The sequence below is a fragment of the Polypterus senegalus genome, chromosome 6 (genome assembly GCF_016835505.1).
Source record: "Polypterus senegalus isolate Bchr_013 chromosome 6, ASM1683550v1, whole genome shotgun sequence".
NCBI lineage: Eukaryota > Metazoa > Chordata > Cladistia > Polypteriformes > Polypteridae > Polypterus > Polypterus senegalus.
Window position 1 is genome coordinate 179,460,659 of NC_053159.1, and position 26,140 is coordinate 179,486,798.

The 26,140-nt window shown below is 44.0% G+C and overlaps 1 protein-coding gene across 1 annotated transcript in view; it reads right to left on the bottom strand.

Moving 5' to 3' along the window:
* The window catches only part of LOC120530679 (dynein heavy chain 11, axonemal-like), a 645,801-nt gene that overhangs the window by 482,626 nt on the left and 137,035 nt on the right, over positions 1 to 26,140 (bottom strand). The window contains 3 exon segments of the mRNA XM_039755100.1: positions 4,860 to 4,982; positions 13,258 to 13,416; positions 23,453 to 23,536. Coding sequence (XP_039611034.1) covers positions 4,860 to 4,982; positions 13,258 to 13,416; positions 23,453 to 23,536 — 366 coding nt within the window.

The window sequence follows — 26,140 nt, forward strand, 5'->3', positions numbered from 1 at the left end:
TCGTGGAGAAGGTAGAGGGGACCCACAGGCGTGGGCTGGCTTCTGGGGAACACACTCGAGTGGCTCAGTATGCTCTCCTTGGCAGGAAAGCCGAGCTGCCCATCGGGACCAAGGTCCCTGTTAGCGATGGGTTGTCCCCAGGCTGGCAGGTGAAGGAAATAATAAACTGGGAGTTTAACCCAAACAAAGGGCTGTCAGAGCAGGCTATGGCTCTCTGGCAAAAGGTGGGTGAGTGGCTACGCCATTGAGTTGACCCCTACAAATAGTGCAGCAAGTGGCCTGTTTTTGCTGCTAAAAGCTACCCCAGGAATTTGCCCAGCCGGCCTGGGGCGAATTCCATTCTATGGACGAGCTGCTACACCTTGCAAACCCAGAGGCCGGCTGTGAAACCTGGGAGGCAGAACAGCCGCTCTGTGGACTACCGGGAGCTATGTCCTACTAAAGCAGTCCCTTCCACGCAATCCAGAGCCTGTTCCGGTCGCCGGGCCGTCTGGCTTGCGACCTGTCGGGGAACAAGGCGGACCGTAGGGGACAATGGCGGGGTTGTTTGTGTGCCCTTAGCAATCCCTGGCGGATAAACATACGGGGAGCTTCTTATTAATGGACATAAGTAACAGCGCTGTTCGATTCCGCAGTAACGTGTCTGTCGTTGCTCGCCGCTTTATTCTACCGCAACAGTGGATTAAAAGAAGACCAGTCTAAAATGTATACACGGAGATATCCGCATACAATACCGCCCGATGTTACGTATGTCTCGGAGGAACCCTTCGACAGCTTACCGTGGCGGTGCATCCGGATCCTCCGCTTCCGTAATCCTCGGGCGAGACTGGTCTGATAGTAACGGCGGTAGTTTAGAAAGCATTCCCCGAAAAACTTATGGCCTCGTTATAGATGACAACGATTCATCTCAAGTTGCTTCCACACCGTGTAATCAGCCGACAGGGAGTGGGGCGGTAGGCCAAGAGAGTGACGAAGACACTCCCGGACCGTCGCGGGCTACTACGCCATCCACTAGCGCCCGCAGCGAGGGAGGAATCTCCGCCCTTGAGGTCAGACCGACCCTCTCTGAGTTGCACGTTCAGTTTAGAGCAACACCGGCTTCTTTCAAGAGAGAACAATGGAATGACGACTCTCTGAAACACATAAAGAATGCAGTGGTTCTCGTTAACGGCCAACGCACGCATTTGCCCATGCCACAGGGACCTCACTTTGTCATTGATAATGATTTGTTGTATCGGGTCGCTGAACATGAGGGGAAGGTCCGGAAGTTGTTGCTAATCCCGCGGACCTACCGGCGCAGGTTTGCGAGTTAGCACACTCCCACCTTCTTGGAGGCCATCTCGCCCGATAAAACATTAGAGCGAATTAAGCTCCGTTTTTTCTGGCCGGGGATTAACGAGGAGGTTCGCCGCTTTTGCGTTTCCTGTCCGGAATGTCAACTGCGGCAAATTCCTAGGAGGACCGTGCTCCTCTGGTTCCCCTTCCCCTTATTGACGTTCCCTTTGATAGGATTGGGGTTGACATAGTAGGACCCCTAGAACCCTCAGCCCGAGGATATAAATATATACTCGTCCTCGTGGATTATGCTACCCGATTCCCTGAAGCCGTTCCGTTGCGCTCGGCTACCACAAAAAATATTGCACGGGAACTAGTAGGAGTCTTTTCAGTAGGCATTCCTAGAGAAGTCCTGACGGACCAAGGAACGCCTTTTACCTCGGAAACGCTCAAGGAGACTGCCAAGTTACTGAAAATAAAGCATTTAAAGACCTCGTGTATCATCCTCAAACCGATGGCCTAGTGGAGAGAATTAATCAAACTCTCAAGCAAATGCTACGTAAGGTAGTCAGCAAGGATGGGAGGATTGGGACCAACTCCTCCCCTTGTCCTCTTTGCATATCGGAAGTTCCTCAAGCCTCTACGGGTTCTCTCCATTTGAATTACTGTACGGAAGACAACCCCGGGGTTTATTGGATATTTTAAAAGAGGGCTGGGAAGGGGAGGCACAGCCCTCCACTAATATTTTGGAATATATCGCCCAATTGCGCGGTAGATTTGATGCAATAAGACCGATTCTAAAAAGTCATATAGAGGAGGCGCAATCAGCACAGGCCCGCCTTTATGACCGTGGCACGACTCTCCGGGAGTTCCAACCGGGGGATCGCGTCATGGTATTGGTACCAACTTCTCACTCTAAACTGCTCGCACATTGGCTAGGCCCCTACGAAATTAAGGAAAGGAAGGGATTGGTTGACTATTTGGTGAAACAGCCCAATCCGACCAGCTGAGCGAATATATCATGTAAACCTGCTGAAACCGTGGAAGGAGAGGGTCCCGATCCCTCCTCCGGACAGCCCTGCTCTCTTCGCTGAAGTAAGTTCCCTTAATTTCGGCGAGCAGCTATCCCCAGGCAGAAACAAGAGCTCAAGCAGCTATCCGCTCTGTCCCAGAGGTGGTAAGTGAAAACCCGGTCGGACCTCTCTGATTGCGCGACATATTGACTGACCCGGGGGTGATCGTCCGTGAGCGACCCTACAGACTCCCGGAGGCAAAGAAAGTAGAAGTGGAACTGGAAATCAAGCGAATGCTGGCACTAGGAGTAATCGAGGAAAGTAGTAGTCCCTGGTCCAGTCCCATCGTCTTGATTGCTAAGCCTGACGGCAGTTGGAGGTTTTGCAATGACTTCCGTCGGCTTAACCAAGTTTCCCGATTTGATGCTTATCCCATGCCTCGCGTGGATGACCTCCTCGAGACTGGGACCAGCCAAATTCTTGACTACACTTGACATGACAAAGGGGTACTGGCAGGTTCCTTTAACGGAGTCCGCGAAGGAAAAAACCGCGTTTAGCACTCCTAGCGGACACTGGCAGTATCGTGTCCTTCCATTCGGGTTACACGGGGCGCCTGCGACTTTTCAGCGCCTGGTGGACAAAGTGCTCCCGCCCCATAACTCGTTCTGTGCTGCCTATCTGGATGACGCGTCATCTATTCCAGCACCTGGAAGGAACACATACAGCAGGTCACAGCAGTATTACGGACACTGGGAGAGGCGGGCTCGAATCAACCCCAAGAAATGTTTCTTTGGATTGAGGAAGCCAAATATTTGGGCTACCTAGTGGGCCGGGTACTGTGAGGCCACAGTGTTCCAAGTTGCAAGCCATAATGGCCTGGCCCGTCCGCAAACCAAGCGGCAAGTCCAATCCTTTCTCGGTTTGGCGGGTACTACCGCCGGTTTGTGCCTCGCTTCTCCGAGAGCGGCGCCTTGACCGATTTGACAAAGAAAAGAGCTCCTAATACGGTGGTATGGTCTGACAAAGCGGGGGCTGCATTCAGTGACTTAAAAAGGGCTCTGACTTCAGCACCTATCTTGATCTCCCCTAACTTCTCTCTCCCTTTTATCCTCCAGACGGACGCTTCGGACACAGGCTTGGGTGCCGTGTTGAGCCAAAGCGTCGACGGTGTTGAACACCCCGTTATGTACCTGAGCCGGAAACTGTTGGACAGGGAGACCAGGTACGCGGCGGTGGAGAAAGAGGCTCTGGCGATCAAATGGGCGGTAACTCAGCTGCGGTACTACCTCTTGGGTCGCGTGTTCACTCTGGTGACGGATCATGCACCTCTGAAGTGGATGGCCCTTCACAGGGAGTCGAATCCACGGGTCACGAGGTGGTTTCTTGACCTGCAGCAGTACAAGTATACGCTCGTTCATCGACAGGGGTCTCTTCATGCCAACGCCGATGCCCTCTCCCGGGCCCACGACCTCTCGGTGCAGGTCTCCCGACCCGACGGGTCTGGGCTGAGGGGGGAGTCTTGTCACACACGTGTGCATGGGAAGCAGCTGAAGGGCTTAGAGAAATACTGTTTATACATCTGCCCAGGGGGGGGCGGGGTGCACTGACGCTCTTTCTGAGTTCTCTGCAGGTCTTACCCGGGAAATCCCACCAGGAGCCGCCATTTCCAGGAAGGACACATCACTTCGGTTCCGCCCCAAGAATAAGGTCACTTCCGGTTCCGTCCCCAAGGATGATGTCACTTCCAGTTCCAGCCCAGAGGACGACATCATTTCCGCCCTCTGTGCTATAAAGCTCACTGCCTTTGCTTAGGCAGGCAGTTCTGTTTTGGACTCTGTTGTGTAACAACTGTTTAACAATGCCTCAAAGACTTTTGCAGCCGGGAAACCGCATTAAACGGGTGGCTGCCCCAAACCTTTCTACGTCTCTGGTCTCCTCTTCTTACACTATCTATCTATCTATCTATCTATCTATCTATCTATCTATCTATCTATCTATCTATCTATCTATCTATCTATCTATCATGTAGCTGACATGTCCTCTCACCCTTTCTATTGCCATTTCCTTGGCAGCTTTATCCACAATATTCTTGACTTCGTCCTCCACATGATGCCGTTGCAGAGCTAGTAAGTCTCCCAAGGTGGTGGACTCATCCATGACAAACTGAACCTGAAGTACATTTGCTACTCTGCCCGTCAATCTACACGCAATAACCCAAAAAGAAAGGTTTACAAATTCATTAAAAATCACAAACTGAAATCTCTCATTCATAGACATATTCAGTAATTCTGTGCAGTACAGAAGCCTTCTTGAGTTTGTCTCTGCCAGCTTTGCACACCTGGATTTGTGAAGTTCATTCTGTTTTTCCTCAAACCCCATTAGACTGGATGGGAAGCCACACAGATGTTTTATGGAGTTTGGGTGGGCCACTCAAGGACCCTCACAGAGTTGTCTCAAAGCTACTCCAGCATTGTCTTGGCTGTACAGTTATGCTTCATCTATCTATCTATCTATCTATCTATCTATCTATCTATCTATCTATCATGTACAGTAGCTGACATGTCCTCTCACCCTTTCTATTGCCATTTCCTTGACAGCTTTATCCACAATATTCTTGACTTCGTCCTCCACACGATGCAGTTGCAGAGCTAGTAGGTCTCCCAAGGTGGTGGACTCATCCATGAGAAACTGAACCTGAAGGAACAAGAAGCAAACAGCAAAATCAGGTGGCATTGTAGACTTTTTTCCAGTTCATTCATAACAAGTGAGCATTGTCATAAAAATCCATCCATCCATTCTCCAACCCACTATATCCTAACTATAGGGTCACAGGGGTCTGCTGGAGCCAATCCCAGCCAACACAGGGCACAAGGCAGGAACAAATCCCCGGGCAGGGCGCCAGCTCACCGCAGTGTCATAAAAATGATCTTACAAATTTCCTTTTCAGATTTGGCACTGTAATTAATTGTTGGATGTGCTTAACTCACGTCTGTCCTTACAGTATGTCTGGGTGGTGTAGTGCTTAGCAGTGCTGCTTCATAGGAGCTCACAGCTCAGATCTGCCCATTTTCATCACCTGTATGAAGTTTACACTCACACACACACACATACGCACTCTTTCGTGGGTTTTCCTCTTGTGCTCGAGTTACGTTCCTTAGTCCTGTGCTTGGCTGGTGTCCTGCATACGCTGTAAATAATTTGCTGAAAATAATTTGCAGTCTGATATTCATGGCTCTCCATTAGGTCACATCTGCCTGATGTGTTCATTGTTGTTAGTTTTGCCAGTTCAGGACTGATTTGAGTAAGAGGGTTGTGTGATATACCAGTACTGGAAAAATACAGAAAAACCTACATTTTAAAATGACATGGTACCAGCATTTCAGGGTTTTCAGTACTGGAAGTGAATGTCACTCGACGTAGATGTAAGTCTCTGTGTTCTTGACTTTCATCCACACTACCTCGCAATTTTTAACCCCCAAAAATGTAAACCTTTAAAAACACTCGCCAGAAGAACGCATGTAAACGCTGGCTGCACATTGCGGTGTCAGTCAGTCAGTGTCCAACCCACTCTACCCTAACACAGGGTCACGGGGGTCTGCTGGAGCCAATCCCAGCCAACACGGGGCGCAAGGCAGGAAACAAACCCTGTGCGGGGTGCCAGCCCACCGCAAGCACTGCAGTGAGGATGGGTGAAAACAAAGAGTTTTGAAAATGTGCAATTTGATTGGTCCGTGAGTATTTCATGGCCCTTCCCTGAGTGGATCCTGCTCATTACTTTTTCTCGGACGCTTTGTTCTCTTTAGATTCGTGCGTCACTCTCAATTAACAACTCCACCTTGTCGTCAGTTCAAACAAACCAAAAACAATCCACCATTGCTGTCCTCCATCATATAAATGTTAACTGCACTTGAATGTCTAGCGTGGAAAATGCTTGCTCTCATAATTTCTACCGATATGTGCGTGTGCAGTGTAGGCGAATGTCTACGTTTTAGTCTGGGTGGCGATACTGTCGTAAAACAATATGAAAACGCCAGCGTGGATGGAAGTCGTTTTTATTTAAAAAGTCGTATTATAAATGACAACCTCACAGTGTGGCCACAACCTCAGTTGTGGTGCTGACAACTAATTATAATGCGACACTTCAGAAGCTTTGGAAACTGTCGCTCCTATTAAACCAAAAATGAATTAAAGTGCTTAGAAACTTACTCTGGTATAACTGGGGTAACTAAGACTATTAGATTAGAGCATCGAAAAACTGGAGTGTGGATGGAGATCAGCAGAGCGGCAGGGCAAAGAGAGCATTAAAAAGTATAAAAAAGCTCTCACTATATCTCACTCGGACTTTTATTCTGCACTGATAACAACAACAGCATCAATTTCCTGTACAGCCCAATGCACACAAAAAATGCTTCAATGGACTCTAACAGGCCTTGTGCTTTGACAACACCCCCCAAGCCCCCTAAGCCTTGACTCCCTAAAAAGACAAGAAAAATCTCCGAAAGAAAACCCCTTGTAGGGAAAAAAATAAGGAAAAATCTAAAGAAAGGCAATTCACAAAGTCAAAGTCCAATAATGAGCCCTTTAGACTTAGCCCCATTATTTTGTACACAGCAACAGAACAATACAACAGCATTTTTAAAAACTTCATTTAATCATTCATTTATTCACTGCTATAAATAAAGTTCATAGTTCGCTTCAACAGGTCCTCCCGGCGTGGAGTTTGCATGTTCTCCCCGTGTCTGCGTGGGTTTCCTCCCACAGTCCAAAGACATGCAGGTTAGGTGCATTGGCGATCCTAAATTGTCCCTGGTGTGTGCTTGGTGTGTGTGTGTGTGTGTGCCCTGCAGTGGGTTGGCGCCCTGCCCAGGGTTTGTTTTTGCCTTGTGCCCTGTGCTGGTTGGGATTGGCTCCAGCAGACCCCCGTGACCCTGTAGTTAGGATATGGCGGGTTAGATAATGGATGGATAAATGGATGTTTTCTCATAATTACGACATACACCCCAAACCCACTTTGTAATATTTTTCTTTCAACCATCAAAGATGGCCCAATTGCTGCATCACCAAAATATCTGAAGGCGTTCTTGAGCGTTCCAATTCAATGTTGAACAATTTGACAGCCAGCCTATTATCTACAAAACCAGAGGGGTGTTTAAGCTTCCAAATGACACCACATTTTACTTTCTGTCTTTTCCACTTTCAGAATTTCTTTTTTTTTTTTAATGTAAAGACACTTTTGGATCTTGAAACTATTGGTGTTGTACTTTGGACATGCAGAATAATTTCTTGTATATGCTGCGGTGGGCTGACACCCTGCCCAGGGTTTGTTTCCTGCCTTGTGCCCTGTGTTGGCTGGGATTGGCTCCAGCAGACCCCCGTGATCCTGTAGTTAGGATATAGCGGGTTGGATAATGGATGGATGGATGGACTTGTATATGATGTGACAGAGCAGGATCTGCCCTTCAAAATGATACAGTGTATAGCACTTGGATTTTCAATAATGGCTGCTTACTTCAAAGCAGTAAATCTACATTTATTACTTATAGATCTTTCTTGTCTGGGTGTTCCTGATACTTTTATGGTGTTTGGACACTTACATCAATAGTTATGGAAATAAGAAGAACAAGTGGAACGCAAGCTGAGACATCTTAGTTATGAGCTAAACAAACGGGTTCGATGGGCTGAGTGGTCACTCCTTTGTCAAATTTCTTATGTTCTAATGTAAGTGCAGTTCTTGGCAAAAAAAGTTACTGAATTTTGAAACTTATTCTGCTGTAACATACAGTATTTGAACAGTGACACAATATTTAATAATTTTGGCTCTTTACACCACCACAATGGATTTGAAATGAAGTAATCATCATGTGACTGCAGTGTAGGCCTTCAACGTTAATTCAAAAGGTTTAACAGAAATATCTTATGAGCCGTTCAGGAATGACAGCCCCTCACCTCCCCCATTTCCAGAGGGTCAAAAGTATTTGGACTTTTGACTTGACAGGCTCTTCCATAGCCAGGTGGGCGCAGGTCCCTCATTATTTCATTAACTTTTAAGCACATCGAAGGTCTGAAGTTGATTCCAAGTGTGGAATTTACATGTGGAAACTATCTATGTAAACACTCAATATGAGGTCCAAAAAGTTGTCCATGCCAGTAAAGATAGGCCATCATTAGGCAGAGGAAAACGAAACAAAATCTTTAGAGAGACAACAGAAACACCAGGGACCTCATGCATAATGCTGTGCAAAGAATTCACAATATAACATGGCGTACGGACAAAAGCGGAAATGTGCGTACGCACAAAAAAATCCCGATGCATAAATCTGTGCGAACGCCAACTTCCACGTTCTTCCGCTACATAAATCCCGGTCAGCGTGAAAAGTAACGCTCGTGCCCGCCCCAGCTGTCCCGCCCCGTCTCCCCCCAGAATTACGCCTCTTTGAACATTCAAATATATACAAATCAATATGAATAGCCATTATTCTCAGAGTTCTGTGAAAAGGCAATGGCAAAAGCACAGGAGGAAATAGAAGAATTTCAGCGAATGCCAAGTGGAGGCAAAGAAAAACGTACAATTTTTTGGTTTAAACAGTGATATAAACAACAAAAGGAAGCTGATTGAGTGACATAGACTGTTGGAGAAACTCGAAAGCTCAAGTTCACAAAGTCGCACAGTGCCCGAAATAAAAAAGAAGTTGTCACATATCAAAGTCGCGGTGAAAAGGCGAGTTGTAGCCCACCGTCTGAGTGTCATATGAAAGGTTATTAGGGTACAGAGAAAAAAAAAATAGGCACACAGTGGGGGGAAAAAGCTTGAAATGTCAACTTTAATCTCGACATTTCCACTTTAATCACGTAGTTTATTTTGTCATTAAAGTAGAATGTCATAAACTTCATCTTAAAATCGTTTAATTAACCAGTTTCTCAAATCACATCGTAACTAAAGTAGCACGTTAAATGCTTTGTTTTGTGTTTGATCTTCTATGTGCTCTGTGTGTGAATCACTACGTGCTTCTTAAACAGGCTTTCTCTTCCTCCGAAAGGACACAGAATCCATTACATTTGTGATATTACAGCTCTCTGAATAATTAAAATACTGAGAAGTATATATGATATCATTTTCATGATGATAGGAGTAAAGCACGTTATTAAACATGGAAACACGATGGCGCAGTGCTTGTTCCTGCCTCCCGCAAGATGCTCTCTGTGCCGTGCGCGACCTTCGATGAAATAATTTATTGCAGCAGTACTGTCTCTTTCAAACGTGCTAACCTCCACTTCCTGTCCTTCCTCTTCTTTCTCCAAGTAACACAATCAGCTCTGTAATAGACGTTAAGCCATCTGTAAGCTTAGAACTCCGATTCTTCAAAACTTTTAAGGAACATCGAAATATCTTCGTAGTACGTGTTTAATTATTCCATCCATCTATCCCTCCAGTGTCGCGTCAGCAACAGCAAGACTACAGCGCAAGGCAGGAGCAATCTGCTAATGCTGCAACACTGTGTCCTTACATGTTTAATTAATAACAATATAGATCATTTAAATGATGTTAACATTTTATCTGTATAATTTAACAAACATATTTTGCTGCATTTCATCTTAAAAATGATATCGTCATCATTTGTAAATACGCGCTTTATAAAGTGGCTCAGGTTGTGCAATATTATAACTGTAGTGCAAGTTTACAGTGAGGTGATTGTAATTATAAGTATAAACAGTTCTACAAGGAGCAATGATTGACTGATTAAGTGCGTTTATAGTTTTTGGGATGAAACTGTTTCTGAACCGCGAGGTCCGTACTGGAAAGGCTCTGAAGTGTTTGCCGTATGAGAGCAGTTCAAATAGGCAGCATGGCTGAGGCAGTGTGTGTTTGATGCTGTATACCGATATTTCTCTTTCCGATCAACTGCTGTGAGCTGTGATTTCACACTCAGATACAGTGATATAAATACTCCGAGTGGTGCAGTGAGAGTGATATGGAAAGAGATGATCCGCTGTGGCAACCTTTAACGGGAGCAGCTGAAAGAAGAAGAAGAAGAAAGTGCAGTGAGGGAAACAACGCTAAAGCAGCTATGGTATTTGGAATAGTTTGGCCATTCCATGAACCATTATATTGTTACCGGTTAATTACAATCAGATGCATTAAACTAATAAACAATATGCGGTTAATTTCAATGTATTTATAAAGCCATGTCAGGGATATGGATCTAAAAAAGAAAGATAAACCACAAAGGAACAGTAGCAGTACTTTGACGCTGGATGCCACCAGTTTGCAAAACTGAGCGCAGAACTTGCGTACGACAAGGTATGAGCTACCGTGAAAATGTGCATGGCTTTATGCCAAGTTTAGGTTTTATTCATTGAGATTTGAGAGTGAAAACGTTTATACGCAACATTTTTGTGTTTATACATGAGGCTCCAGGTGTGGTCAGATCAATCATTTGGTCTATTCCTAAAGAGAAGAAAGACACTGGTGAGCTCAGCAACACCAGAAAGTCTGGAAAACCACAGATGACAACATTGCTGGATGACTGCAGAATTCTGTCCTTGGTGAAGAAGAACAAATCCAGGAAATTTAACCAAACCAAGACCACTCTCTGGGAGGCAGACCTGTTATTGCCAAAATCTGCAATCAAGAGAAAACTTAAAGACAGAGTTTACCACAAAGTGCAAACCACTGGCAAGCCTCAAGCACAGGAAGGACAGATTAGACTTTGACAGGAAACATTTTCTAAAAGCCTATCCAGTTCTGGAATAATTTTCTTTGGAAAAAGGAAACTAAGATCAATAAATAGCAGAATGTTGGAAAGAGAAGAGTAAGGAGAACAGAGGAAATGGCTCATGATCCGATGAATACCACATCATCACTGAAACATGGCGGAGGCCGTGTTATGCCATGGGCATGCATGACTGCCAATGGAAGTCAGTCACTGGTGTTCATTGATGATGTGACTGCTGGCTGAGGTAGCAGGATGAATTCTGAAGTGTCTGGGGGTGTCACACACGTGCGAATAGAAGGACGTTATGTGGACCAAGTAAAGGTAATTCCACACCAGGCCAGGATGCATTAAACCTTCTCCTGCTATCTCTACAGACCAGCCGCGGGAAAACCTATCTGAATCAAGAACGTCACTTCCAGTTCCGGCGCCTAGAAGAATGTCACTTCCAGTTGCGGCGCCTAGAAGAACGTCACTTCCAGTTCCGGCGCCTAGAAGAACGTCACTTCCAGTTCCGGTGCCTAGAACGACATCACTTCCAGTTCAGGTGCCCAGAAGATTGTCACTTCCGGTCCCGGCTCCCAGGCTGATGTCAGAGAAACATCACTTCCGGTCAACATACCTCACTTCCTGTCTGACCATTTAAAACCGCCATCTTTTCAAACCTTCACCAGTTCTGTGTTGGACTCCGTATTGTCATCATCATTAACTGAACTTAAAAGAATCCTTTGCAGCTAAAAATATTATACGGGTGGCTGCCCCAAACCTTTTTTTACGTGTGTCGAGTCGCTTCCTTTTACCGGGGCTATACTGTCTGCTCAGAATCCGTCAAATGCAGCAAAACTGATAGGACGACACTTCACAGTACAGATGGACAAGGAGCCAAAATGTACTGTGACAGCAAACCAAGTGCTTTACAATGCAAAGAAGTGGAATTATCTTCAACAGCCAAGTCAATCAACTGACTTCCACCCAACTGGACATGCAGTTCACTTGCTGAGGTCAAAACTGATGGCAGAAAGTCCAACGAGCAAGCAGCACCTGAGGACCACTGCAGTAAAGGCCTAACAAAGCTTCACTAGGGTGGAAACCCCAACACTTGGACATGGTCGTGGGGTCAGATATCAGGCCATCGTTGACTGCAAAGGACTTTCAGTCAAGTACTGAAAATAATCATTATATTTATAATTATGTTACTTCATACAAATACTTTTGAGCCCTAGAAAATAGGGGCATCATGTAGAAATTTCTAAATGGCTCATACGATGTGTCTGTTAAACCTCTTTGAATTAACACTAGAATTACCAGAGCCTACGAGAAAACTCATAAATCCGGCCCACCTTAAATCCGTTCGCACCTTTCCATCAGCGTCTTTTGTCCTGTACAAGTTTTCTCGTAGGCTCTGGTAATTCTAGTGTTAAAGTTGAAAGTCTACACTTCAGTCACACCCTGATTACTTTGTTTCAAATCCACTGTGGTGGCACACAAAACCAAAAGCATGAAAATTGCATCACTGTCCAAAATACGTATGGACCAGACTGTATTTGTACAACGTAACAATCTTGAAAGAGTAATGCCTGACCTTTGTTTTGAGTGGTGTTGTGCCTGCCTATGGTAAAGTCATCCCTGATGGAGGATCGCAGGAATCGTGGGAAAGAGGGGTCCTTTTATTGGATTGGCGAGCCCAGCATTGTTTCAGCTGTGGAATGGCCAAATGGGGGAGGCAGCTTAATGGCTGAGGTCTCCAGGACTCTAAACAAATCCAAATCATATTATGTGATGTCATCCATTGTTAAATTATGCTACGCACTTCTAAAATTTTTATTTTTTATACTGTATTGAGGATTACTTGTGTTCTGTTCTGTGTATTGTGTTGTATTGACCCCCTTCTTTTTGACACCCACTGCACACCCAACCTACCTGGTAAGGGGTCTCTCTTTGAACTGCCTTTCCCGAGGTTTCTTCCATTTTTTCCCTTTTGGGAGTTGTTCCTTGTCTTCTTAGAGAGTCAAGGCTGGGGGGTTGTCAAGAGGCAGGGTCTGTTAAAACCCATTTTGGCACTTCTTGTGTGATTTTGGGCTACACAAAAATAAATTGTATTGTACTGTATAGGGGTAGAATCTGAATTTTGAGTGAAGGATGATGAAGTTATAGCCAGTTAAACCAAAGCAGCAGAAAATGCCCAAAAACGAGGCTGAGTTTAAAGGGTTAATATTTTCTTATTATTTAAGACCGTTCAAATTAAAAATGTTTGTTACCCCAGTGGCATTCATCAGCTGCTGCCAATGCCTCTCTCTGACTGCTGGGTTCTGCAGTTCATTGACGGCCCGCAATGAGGTCAGGAGGTTCTTCACACAGGACTCCAACCCGGTGTAGACGTCCCAAACCCGAGCTTCCTTATCGAGAGTTTTCATCTCCTGGACAGTAAGGAAAAACGACAGGTCAGTCACATTGTGAACATAGGGGGCACTGCTGAGCACTTTCAAGTGGCACTCCTGTAGTGACTTATTAAGAGATTCTCTTATTGGAAGATATTCTTCCAATATTTTATTAATATAGCCTTTTGAAATTCTTGCCGGATGATGTATCATTTTTGCAGTGCAGGCTGCATGAGGAAAAATCATTTAATAGAATTTCAGGATTGGGAGTGCAGTGCCTTGTGTCACCACCAGGTGGGTGCAGTGGAAGCTCATATTGAGAATCTGTGCCACACCCAGAGAGGACTTTGTCATGGTCCGGGTGGGCTCCATGCTCCTAACCGTCGATAGTCATGAACCGAGATGTGCTGAGCAAATGAGGGCACACGCCTTCAGCAAGGTGTTAGTGCAAAAAGCCTCAAGTGCTTTTATTAAAACTATACAGAAAACAGCACTGAAAAGTGTCGTAATTCAGAGCACACTCTTCAATAAATAAATAATCCATAAAACAAGTGAATGTGGTGGTTAAAAACGAGCCATTAACTAATCCTTTAAAACGAGATTAAAAACACTGGGCAGTAAATCTATGTTCTTAAAACAGAATACGAGCAACGGTGCCTCCTCTCCCAAACTTGCCCTCTTTGGATCTCGCAGGACGAGTGGACGTCAATCAGCAGGCACAGACGATCCTTAATCCTGACCCCGTGTACCCACCGCCAATCCCTTGGTATTCCACAGGGCACCGCTCCGAACCTGTTTCTACTCCCCATGCCATACCCTCAACATCTGTGGGGGCCTTCACAGAGCACATGGTCGCTCTCCTGCTCTGTAGGGTGCTTAACAGCTGCAACCCACAGACCCCTCTTGGGGGTTCACTTTCCCATCCATGTGCACCAGCTCTATCACTTCCTGCCCTTCTCTCTCTGTCCTTTTCTTTAAATTCCTTAAGGCTATGGGTCAATGTATCTGTGTTGTCCATCCGGTTGCTATGTCTCTGTCACTCCAACAGATGGCACATCACAATAATTTGTAGTAATAAAATGCGTCGCATTTGTTTTCCAACAGATGGTGTGTCACAAACATGCTTTTACGAATCCCATAGGAAATGGCATATACTGTAACTGAGACGTATGCATTGCATTTGTCATTCCAACAGATGATGCATGACTGTTATGGAGGTTGGATGCATGCACTGATACACACTGGACAAAGCACCTCAGGGATCCAAAATGAGGACCCGAGTGCAGCCGTGCAACAGGTGACACCACAGTACCACTCTAGTTCGAAAGGCGTGGAGATTCATATTTAGTCAGTTATCAGTCATTTTTCCAACCCGCTGTATCCTAACACAGGGTCACGGGGGTCTGCTGACGCCAATCCCAGCCAACACAGGGCACAAGGCAGGGACAAACCCCGGGCAGGGTGCCAGCCAACCGCAGGGCACACATACCCACACACCAGGCACACAATAGGGACAATTGAGGATCGCCAATGCACCTAACCTGCATGTCTTTGGACTGTGAAAGGAAACCGGAGTACCCACAGACACGAGGAAAAACATGCAAAATCCACGCAGGGAGGACCTGGGAAGTGAACCCAGGTCTCTTTACAGCGAGGCAGCAGCACTACCACTGCGCCACCGTACTGCCCCTTCATTTAAGACTTCATAGGGTGGCACGTCCCACTGGGTGGAGACCCTGCAGCAAACTAGGAACACCCAGGAATTCATTAGGAAAACCTTGAATGTATAGCTGAGAATATGGAACAGGCCAATGACAGCTCAAAACCCACATTGTGGTACACTGGAAATCAGTGGGTGATTGGAGGGCAAATGGATTAGGTACATACCATCAAAGAATTTGGGCGGGTCCCTTCAGAGATTTTTGTAAGCGATAAAGTATGTGGTACATGTAAAGGTCCAGAGAGGTCCCTGATGGGTGAAACGCTTTATAACACAACAGAGTAGGGAATGTGAAAAATAGCCTTAAGTACTGTATCTCGTTATTTAGAAGAAAAAACTAAATGCAACCCGTCAAAGCCCCCTTTTTTTCCCCCAGTGGCCACCAATCAAAAACTGTGGACCTGACAGCACTGACAGGGAAGTCAAGGGTGACCTGCTTGGCATACTGTAAACCGCTTCACCAGATGAGAGGAGATGCCACCACGCTGCCAATGTGGTTATCTGGGTGTCCGAAAGAGAGACACATATTTTGCGATCGCCCCCCTGTTGTTGCAAAGGCTGCTGCGTGCCTTAGCAAAAATGTCATCTGAAAGGAGAGCTGACTCAGCTTTAGAAAAGTGTGGTATTCTTTTATGGCGTGTGCCACATTGTTTCTTTTGGATTCATCATAGATACGATATGTGTCTAATTTTGCGCATTTCACACTGTGGCCTATAGCGGGTGCCACTGAGCCCCGAACCCCAGACACAATTGCACGCACACGTTTTACAAAGGATGTGTTTACTTAACAAAACTACTTTTCCCCAGGCGTACTTTCTCCTTTTTCCCTTGACTTCTCCACTCCACCCGGGCGAGTGTTCCGCTTCCGACTCACTGGGCCAAGCAGAGGGCTCTCCTTCAACTCCCTGTCCCAGAAGTACTTCTGGTTCTCTATCTCTTGTCTCTGGGAAACACTTTGGGGTCAGGCAGGACCACCTTGGTGTAACATAAGTTTAATATGTCACTGTGCTCTGTACAAAAATTATTTATAAATCTACTTTTCTTTCTACTCACATGCACAGCTAATACAAAGCCAGATTTAGCACACAGGAGTTCACCATATAAGAACTGCTAGGCAAAGCATAAGACAAGACAGATGAAACGTGCATTATTTTTCATCTGTCAGAGTCAGCATGCTTTGTTTGGGATGGCATGATTCACCAAAGTGGGGGTCGGCACATGAAGAAAGGGTATAAAGACTTGGAACATTGCCTGGCATAACTTTGAAGCCAACGGACGGATGGGAGATGACGTCATCCGATCCGGAATATCACATCGGGCCCTCACTCCCTAACTGGTTTCCTGCTATTGGCATCCTTCGTCTGTTATGCAGCATAAGCCGTCATTAAAGAAACCTACAAACCCGGATTCCAAAAAAGTTGGGACACTATACAAATCGTGAATAAAAACTGAATGCAATGATGTGGAGGTGCCAACTTCTAATATTTTATTCAGAATAGAACATAAATCACGGAGCAAAAGTTTAAACTGAGAAAATGTATCATTTTAAGGGAAAAATATGTTGATTCAGAATTTCATGGTGTCAACAAATCCCCAAAAAGTTGGGACAAGGCCATTTTCCCCACTGTGTGGCATCTCCCCTTCTTCTTACAACACTCAACAGACGTCTGGGGACCGAGGAGACCAGTTTCTCAAGTTTAGAAATAGGAATGCTCTCCCATTCTTGTCTAATACAGGCCTCTAAACTGTTCAATCGTCTTGGGCCTTCTTTGTCGCACCTTCCTCTTTATGATGCGCCAAATGTTCTCTGTAGGTGAAAGATCTGGACTGCAGACTGGCCATTTCAGTACCCGGATCCTTCTCCTACGCAGCCATGATTGATGCAGAATGTGGTCTGGCATTATCTTGTTCAAAAATGCAGGGTCTTCCCTGAAAGAGATGACGTCTGGATGGGAGCATATGTTGTTCTAGAACCTGAATATATTGTTCTGCATTGATGGTGCCTTTCCAGACATGCAAGCTGCCCGTGCCACGCGCACTCATGCAACCCCATACCATCAGAGATGCAGGCTTCTGAACTGAGCGTTGATAACAACTTGGGTTGTCCTTGTCCTCTTTGGTCTGGATGACATGGCGTCCCAGATTTACAAAAAGAACTTCGAATCGTGACTCGTCTGACCACAGAACAGTCTTCCATTTTGCCACACTAAATTTTAAATGATCCCTGGCCCAGTGACAACGCCTGAGCTTGTGGATCTTGCTTAGAAATGGCTTCTTCTTTGCACTGTAGAGTTTCAGCTGGCAACGGCGGATGGCACGGTGGATTGTGTTCACTGACAATGGTTTCTGGAAGTATTCCTGAGCCCATTCTGTGATTTCCTTTACAGTAGCATTCCTGTTTGTGGTGCAGTGTCGTTTAAGGGCCCGGAGATCACGGGCATCCAGTATGGTTTTACGGCCTTGACCCTTACGCACAGAGATTGTTCCAGATTCTCTGAATCTTTAGATGAAGTTATGCACAGTTGATGATGATAGATGCAAAGTCTTTACAATTTTTCGCTGGGTAACACCTTTCTGATATTGTTCCTCCTATCTTTCTGCACAACATTGTGGGAATTGGTGATCCTCTACCCATCTTGGCTTCTGAGAGACACTGCCACTCTGAGAAGCTCTTTTTATACCCATCATGTTGCCAATTGACCTAATTAGTGTTTATTGGTCTTCCAGCTCTTCGTTATGCTCAAATCTACTTTTTTCAGCCTCTTATTGCTACTTGTCCCAACTTTTTTGGGATTTGTTGACACCGTGAAATTTTGAATCAACATATTTTTCCTTTAAAATGATACATTTACTCGGATAAAACGTTTGATCTGTCATCTACATTCTATTACAAATAAAATATTGACATTTGCCATCTCCACATCATTGCATTCAGTTTTTATTCACAATTTGTTTAGTGTCCCAACTTTTTTGGAATCCAGTTTGTAAGTTATTTCTCCTATGTGACTTCTTACCGCAGTACCACTAAGGGAGGGGTATCGCCTTTTTTTCCATCCATCCATCCATCATCCAACCCGCTATATCCTATCTGCTGGAGCCAGTCCTAGCCAACACAGGGTGTAAGACAGGAAGCAAACCACGGGCTGGGTGTGCACACCCACCACACACCAAGCACACGCTAGGGACAATTTAGAATCGCCAATGCACCTGACCTGCATGTCTTTGGACTGTGGGAGGAAACCCACGCAGACACGAGGAGAACATGCAAACTCCACGCAGGGAGGACCCAGGACTTGAACCCGGGTCTCTTTACTGCGAGGCAGCAGTGCTACCACTGTGCCACCATGCTGCCCTTCGCCTTTTTATATTATATCTATATAGTTTCAGGTTGTGTAACATGCCGCAATTACAAAAGAACTCATTCCAACAAGGGAGCTAGCGCCCCCTGCTTGTACAATCAATACACCTCCCTTTGGTAGCCTACACAGCAACCATGGGACCACATTTCCTGTGGGCATTCAGAGTGAGGCTTGCCAGAAGGGATGCTGCTGCCACCCAGTGTATGGCCGGACGTTCTGCCCATAGCAGGCCGTCACCCACTGTCCTGTACTTCCAGCCTCCCAAGCCCAACCAGTGTGTCCCTCCATGGCTGACAGGGTGCAATCTCTGGAGCAGTTGGTGCAGCAGAGTCCTTCAGGTCCACGTCCTGGCACAGAAGGGGAATGTCACCCCCCACTTGCTGGACTTCCTTTATCATGGCCTCCTGGCCAATCAAGTTAGTAGAGACCACCCTGGATGGGATGCCGGCTCATCCCTCACAGTTATTAAAGGTCTTGTTCACTTCGCATTACTTTTTACAAGTTTATTTCATTCCACTAAAGGACCAAAAGTAACAACATAAACTTTTATTATTCGACATATGATGCTTTTTATAGTTACCTTCACTGTGACCTTAACAAACATGTACTTTATGGTGTGATGGACGAAACTCATGGGCTTGTGCCCCGTCAGAACAGATCCTAATCCCTTACCTGGCCAGAAGGCCAGTGTGATTAGAATTAGAATTAGAATTAGAACAATCTAGACGAGAACAGGCCATTCAGCCCAACAAAGCTCGCCAGTCCAATCCACTTGTTTCCTCCAAGAAAACATCAAGTCGAGTTTTGAAAGTCCCTAACGTCTTACTGTCTACCACACTACTTGGTAACTTATTCCAAGTGTCTATCGTTCTTTGTGTAAAGAAAAACTTCCTAATGTTTGTGCGAAATTTACCCTTAACAAGTTTCCAACTGTGTCCCCGTGTTCTTGATGAGCTCATTTTAAAATACAAGTCTCGATCCACTGTACTAATTCCCTTCAGAATTTTAAACACTTCAATCATGTCACCTCTTAATCTTCTTTTGCTTAAACTGTAAAGGCTCAGCTCTTTTAATCTTTCCTCATAATTCAACCCCTGTAGACCTGGAATCAGCCTAGTCGCTCTTCTCTGGACCTTTTCTAGTGCTGTTATGTCCATTTTGTAGCCTGGAGACCAAAACTGCACACAGTACTCAAGATGAGGCCTCACCAGTGCATTATAAAGGTTGAGCATAACCTCCTTGGACTTGTACTCCACAGATCAAGGCGCTATATAACCTGACATTCTGTTAGCCTTCTTAATGGCTTCTGAACACTGTTTGGAAGTTGATAGCTTGGAGTCCACTATGACTCCTAAATCCTTCTCATAAGGTGTACTCTCGATTTTCCGACCCCTCATTGTGTATTCAAACCTAATATTTTTACTTCCTATGTGTAATACTTTACATTTACTGACATTAAATTTCATCTGCCACAAATCTGCCCAAGCCTGTATGCTATCCAAGTCCTTCTGTAATGATATAACGGATTCCAAATTATCTGCTAATCCACCTATCTTGGTATCATCTGCAAACTTAACCAGCTTGTTACTTATATTCCTATCTAAATCATTTATATATATTAAAAATAGCAGCGGCCCTAGCACTGACCCCTGTGGAACACCACTCTTAACATCGGCCAGTTCTGATGAGGTTCCTCGCACCATCACCCTCTGCTTCCTGTGTCTGAGCCAATTCTGCACCCATCTAAAAACATCACCCTGAACTCCCACTTCTGTTAACTTGATGCCCAACCTCTCATGTGGCACCTTATCAAATGCTTTCTGAAAGTCCAGATAAATAATATCATAAGCTCCACTTTGATCGTATCCTTTTGTTGCCTCCTCATAGAATTCCAACATGTTAGTAAAACACGACCTCCCTCTTCTGAACCCATGCTGACTGTTCAGAATAACTCCTGTCCTTGTCATATGTTGCTCAATCTTATCCTTAATAATTCCTTCCATTAATTTTCCTGTAATGCATGTTAAGCTTACTGGCCTATAGTTGCTGAGATCTGCCCTGTCACCCTTTTTATATAATGGGATGATATTTGCCATTTTCCAGTCCTTTGGAATCTCTCCAGTGCACAGTGACTTCCTAAAAATATGTGTCAAGGGTTTATATCTGTACTCACTAGCCTCCTTAAGAACACGAGGATAAATATTATCTGGGCCTGGTGATTTGTTTGATTTCATCTTATTTAATCTGAGCAGCACTTCTCCCTCTACAATTTCCAAATCCCTCAGTACCTCCAAGGTGATGCAAGGACAGGGAGAGACAACCTGTGTAAGAGTTGAATTTGAACCCTGGACCAAAATGCACCTTGCATGTGTCTGACTCTCATATCCTTCTGAGCTTATGCTTAAAAGCTGATGCTGTTATTTTATTATTCACTATGATAAATGTATTTCTTGTTATTTGATGTAGCCACTTAAGAGCAAATGTTATATTTAGGGCATAACCATTCTTCTATAATACTAAGTTGCCTGTTTTTTGTAACCATCTGGATCATAAAAGAAATTTAGACCATTGTTCTTTTTAAACCATGAGAAACAGGACTAACATGGAAAAACTCACACATCTCCTAAAATAAGAATAAAAAATAATAATAATACATTTAAAAATGTCACATACATCCTAAGCAAACAGGACTATCGATCAAATTGTGGTCATTTAAGTTATCAACTTCTACCATGTCCAGGGTGTAGCCAATCATGTTAGCAGTTTTGTGATTATGTCATGAATCCTTTTTTTGAGTAGTGACCTGTTTTGTCTTGTTAGAGTAATATATTACTCTACTTTCCTCTTTTGTATTATTAATGTGTAGCCTTTGTCAGAAGGCCTGAAATCTCCATGACTCACCACTGTTTATCAAGTATTGTACCATATAACTTCTCCCCACCTTCCCTTCTACATGTATAACCTCAGGCAATTAGGTGTAGTAAAAGGCAAGCAGGAGTTAAGTTACAATTTAACTTAATCCGTGGCAGAGCGACGGGCGCTGAGCAGACTCCTGTCAATCATGAAGAATCCACTGCATCCACTGAACAGGATCATCTCCAGACAGAGGAGCAGCTTCAGAGACAGACTGCTGTCACCATCCTGCTCCACTGACAGACTGAGGAGACCCCACACTATGCGACTCTTCAGTTCCACCGGGGGTTAAAAGTTAACATTATAGAAAGTTACTATCTGTTATGCCTGCATTGTTATCACTCTTTAAATTAATATATTTTTTTTTGTTTGTTTTTTTTATCAGTATGCTGCTGCTAGAGTATGTGAATTTCCTCTTAGAATTAATAAAGTATCTATCTATCTATCTATCTATCTATCTATCATATAGAGTGCCTTTCATCTATCTATCTATCTATCTATCTATCTATCTATCTATCTATCTATCTATCTATCTATCTATCTATCTATCTATTTAAATAATGTATCATTGATAATATTCATAAATAATAACGATATGCAAAGTACATTTGAATATTAGCAACCATACAGTACAACCTGATGAATGTTGATGTGTAGTTTCAGGCGGCACACATACTCGTTAGTTACTTAAAATGTCTCTAGTTAAGTCCTTATTTGTGGTCAGCTTTCTTCAGAACAGGCTGCATGCCTGTCTCAATATGACGGCCGAGCTGTGCTCTCCATTGTGTTGTCCTTTTCAGTTCATGGTGTGAGAAGGTCTTTCATCAGTTTGGTAAGAGAGAGAGGGCGAGGTAAAGCAAGCAGATTTATAGGTTTTTCTGTCCAACCCCTACAGCCAATAGGGCATTGTGGCACTTAAAGGCTTCTCATACAAGCCAATTCCAAACAGCCATACTTCAGACTAATGGGGGGACAGAACACCTTCACACCTGCCCTCCAAACCATGTGTTAAGGTAAAGCTTGGTAGTTAGGCAGTCTGGCTTTCCTGTGGTGGTTGATTGAGAGGCTTTAGCAGAGAAATATTAGCCCAACTTGTTTGAGGCACTTCACCCCAACTCTGTCATAAAATTACAAAGAGACTCACTCTTAAAAGGGGTATAGCGGTTCTTAAACCATCAAACCATTGCTGTTATTATCAATAATGCAACACTAATATTACATTGCTTTGTCTAAGTTACAAATAAAGACATACAAAATATTTAACAACTTGTATGCAAAAATTTAACATCAAAACATGACCTAATCAATAAATAGCACAGAGGACACTTTCTTTTATTGCCTCTTGTGAGATTTAGATCAAGAATAATGATTGACGCTTTCTCCTGCCTGTGTTTTATTTCTTAAATCGGGATATTCCAGTGAGGGGGGTGTCTGTTTCAAATTCTTTTCTATCACACCTGACCCCCCAATGTACTAGGTAGCAGCATTCTAGGGCAACACTACCTCTGTGGATACCTGCAAGGCATGCTGGGAACTGTAGTCCCATAGGACAGCCTTGTCGGGTTCTGTGTGTACCACCTGGGGGTGCTGTTAGGATACGTGATCCCTACTTGACCCAGAAGGGCTTCCAAAAGGCTAAGATGGGTCCAAGATAGAAGAAGCCGCTCTACCTCCTCCAGGCGAGTTGGAGTCGGGTATGGAGGATGGATGAAGCTCGCCTGGGAGGAATGGAGGAGAAGAAAGTGAAAATTGTGTTGTGCAGATGTCACTTTTAAAGCCTCTTCGAAGAGGTATTTGTGTAAATAACCTTTATATTTATATCAGGACTTGCGTTGGTGAGGTTGTGATTGGTTGTGGTTCTGCAACGCCCCCTACTGAGCACAATGGTCACTTCATAAAGTGACTGCTTAAGAGGGATTTTGAGAAACACACAACAAATTAGCTTGAACTTGATGAAGATGATTTCAAATCAGTAGGTGGCGTTTTATGAAAATTTCAGGGATTACGCCTCTCGAAAGCAACGAATCTTAGTGATTAACAAGCAACTTCAACAACCAGCAAAGGGGTAAAAATTTCAGACAACCTTTGCAAATCGCCGCAGCTCCATGTCCATTTGCTCAACGTTTATTTCCTTCCATGGAGTTTTTGTCCAGTCGTCAATGCTAGTCTGGAAAGAAAAAAAAAACAAAACAAAACAAGTCACAGTTAACATTCTTTACTTTCCACCACTTTAATACAAATTACACACCCTAACCATCTCATATTTAGATTATTTCAAGAACTCATTAAATATGTTACCTTAAAACACTGAAAGCCAATCTTACTTTGGGCTTTGCAAGTCTACTTTTATTTTTCAGGCCTGTTTTTGTTTATTTTTCTTAGCTCTGCATCAGAACAATCAGTTAATTTTGGTTTTTAACACGACTACAGCCTGACTTTATGACTCTTCATTTGGTTAAACCCAACTTTGTGCCACCATCTCCTGCTCTAAAGCCCCTTGTGTTTGTGTGGAGACAACCAAACACCACCGTGTGTCATGAAGTAGGAGTCCAACACACTAAAGAGTTCCAAAGCACTCCCAATAACGCCCACTAGAGGGGGATATCCCTGTCAAACCCCGGCTAGGAATAATGGTAAGCATGAGATCTACAACCCCGCTGTGTAAAATGTAAATAAAAATAGAATATAATGAAATGCAAATGTCATAAATCTGTATTTTATTCACAATAGAACATAGCAAAAATATCAAATGTTTAAACTGAGAAAATATACCATTTTAAGAAAAAAAGGTAATTTTGAATTTAGTGGCAGCAACACTTCTCAGGGGCAGGCCCAAGGTCTGTGTACTTTTTTGGTATTTGAAATTTCGTTTCAGAAAATATCATTTAAAAAAGAAAAAGAGACACTTAGATAGATAGATAAGAATTTAGTGTAGCTGGCAGGATTACATAGATAGATAGATAGATAGACAGATAGATAGACGTGAAAGGCACTATATAATAGATAGATAGATAGATAGACAGATAGATAGATGTGAAAGGCACTATATAATAGATAGATAGATAGATAGACAGATAGATAGACGTGAAAGGCACTATATAATAGATAGATAGATAGATAGATGAGACAGACACTATATGATAGATAGATAAAATTGATAAAGAACAATATTAAATTAAAGAGTGATAACAATGCAGGTATAACAGACAATAACTTTGTATAATGTTAATGTTTACCCCCCCGGGTGGAATTGAAGAGTCGCATAGTGTGGGGTCTCCTCAGTCTGTCAGTAGAGCAGGATGGTGACAACAGTCAGTCACTGAAGCTGCTCCTTTGTCTGGAGATGATCCTGTTCAGTGGATGCAGTGGATTCTCCATGATTGACAGGAGTCTGCTCAGCACCCATCGCTCTGCCACGGATGTCAAACTGTTCAGCTCCGTGCCTACAATAGAGCCTGCCTTCCTCACCAGTTTGTCCAGGCGTGAGGTGTCCTTCTTCTTTATGCTGCCTCCCCAGCACACCACCGCGTAGAAGAGGGCGCTCGCCACAACCGTCTGGTAGAACATCTGCAGCATCTTATTGCAGATGTTAACGGATGCCAGATTTCACAGATTACAAATAAATCCAGAAAAGTATGTGTAATTTAAAGTTTATGACTGCTATTTGTTACCATAAAATTAAAAAATGGCTCATTTCCCCTCATTTTATTCTTTAATCAAAACTCAAAATCTGAAAATTCCTTTCATTTTCGTTTTTTCATTTTTGCTTCTTAAATGAAATTTCAAATACCAAAAAGTACACGGACTGCTCATGTTTACCACTGTGTAGCATTCCCTCTTCTTTTAACAACATCTGGGAACTGAGGAGACGTGTTGCAAGCAGAGCTTTAAATACAGAAGTGGCACAGATTAAAATGTTCCTAATGATCTTGGCATTCCGTAATTCATGTTGCACTGATTTTGCATTTTTATTTTTAGTACTGAATTACATTTTTCAATTACTAGACCTAAAATATAAGTGAAGGAATAAATGGTGGGCAGCACGGTGGTGCAGTGGGTAGCGCTGCTGCCTCGCAGTTAGGAGCCCCTGGTTCGCTTCCCGGGTCCTCCCTGCGTGGACTTTGCATGTTCTCCCCGGTTTCCTCCCACAGTCCAAAGACATGCAGGTTAGGTGCATTGGCGATCCTAAATTGTGCTTGGTGTGTGGGTGTGTGTATGCCCTGCAGTGGGCTGGCACTCTCCCCAGGGTTTGTTCCTGTGTTGGCTGGGACTGGTGCCAGTAGACTGCTGTGACCCTGTAGTTAGGATATAGCGGGTTGGAAAATGGATGGATGGATGGAATAAATGATGAGATGAATCGGATAGTCCAAGATGATCATATCATTCTTTACAAACCCAAAAACCAAAACAAATCCCCCTTTTGTTCTTATATAGGGTGGTCCAGATCTAATTATGCAATTTTCATTACACTATAACTTATTAAGTTTATTACATAGAAAATCACCTGAAAAATCCCTGACCATCGAGAAGTGTGCAAACTGACGACATGAAGAATCGTCTTTGGGCCGAACTGGAATCGTCCCCACATAAATCAAAGTCATCCAGACAATCTGGATCTGCATAATTAGATCTGGACCACCCTGCATTGGGTAACACAAATGAAATCCAGGCCCTGAAATGTATTTCACACCAAATACAGGCAACATGCCCAAAATTATACCCGCTGACCGATGTGTTCAGTCTCCTTCTGCATGAAAATAATAACCTCAGA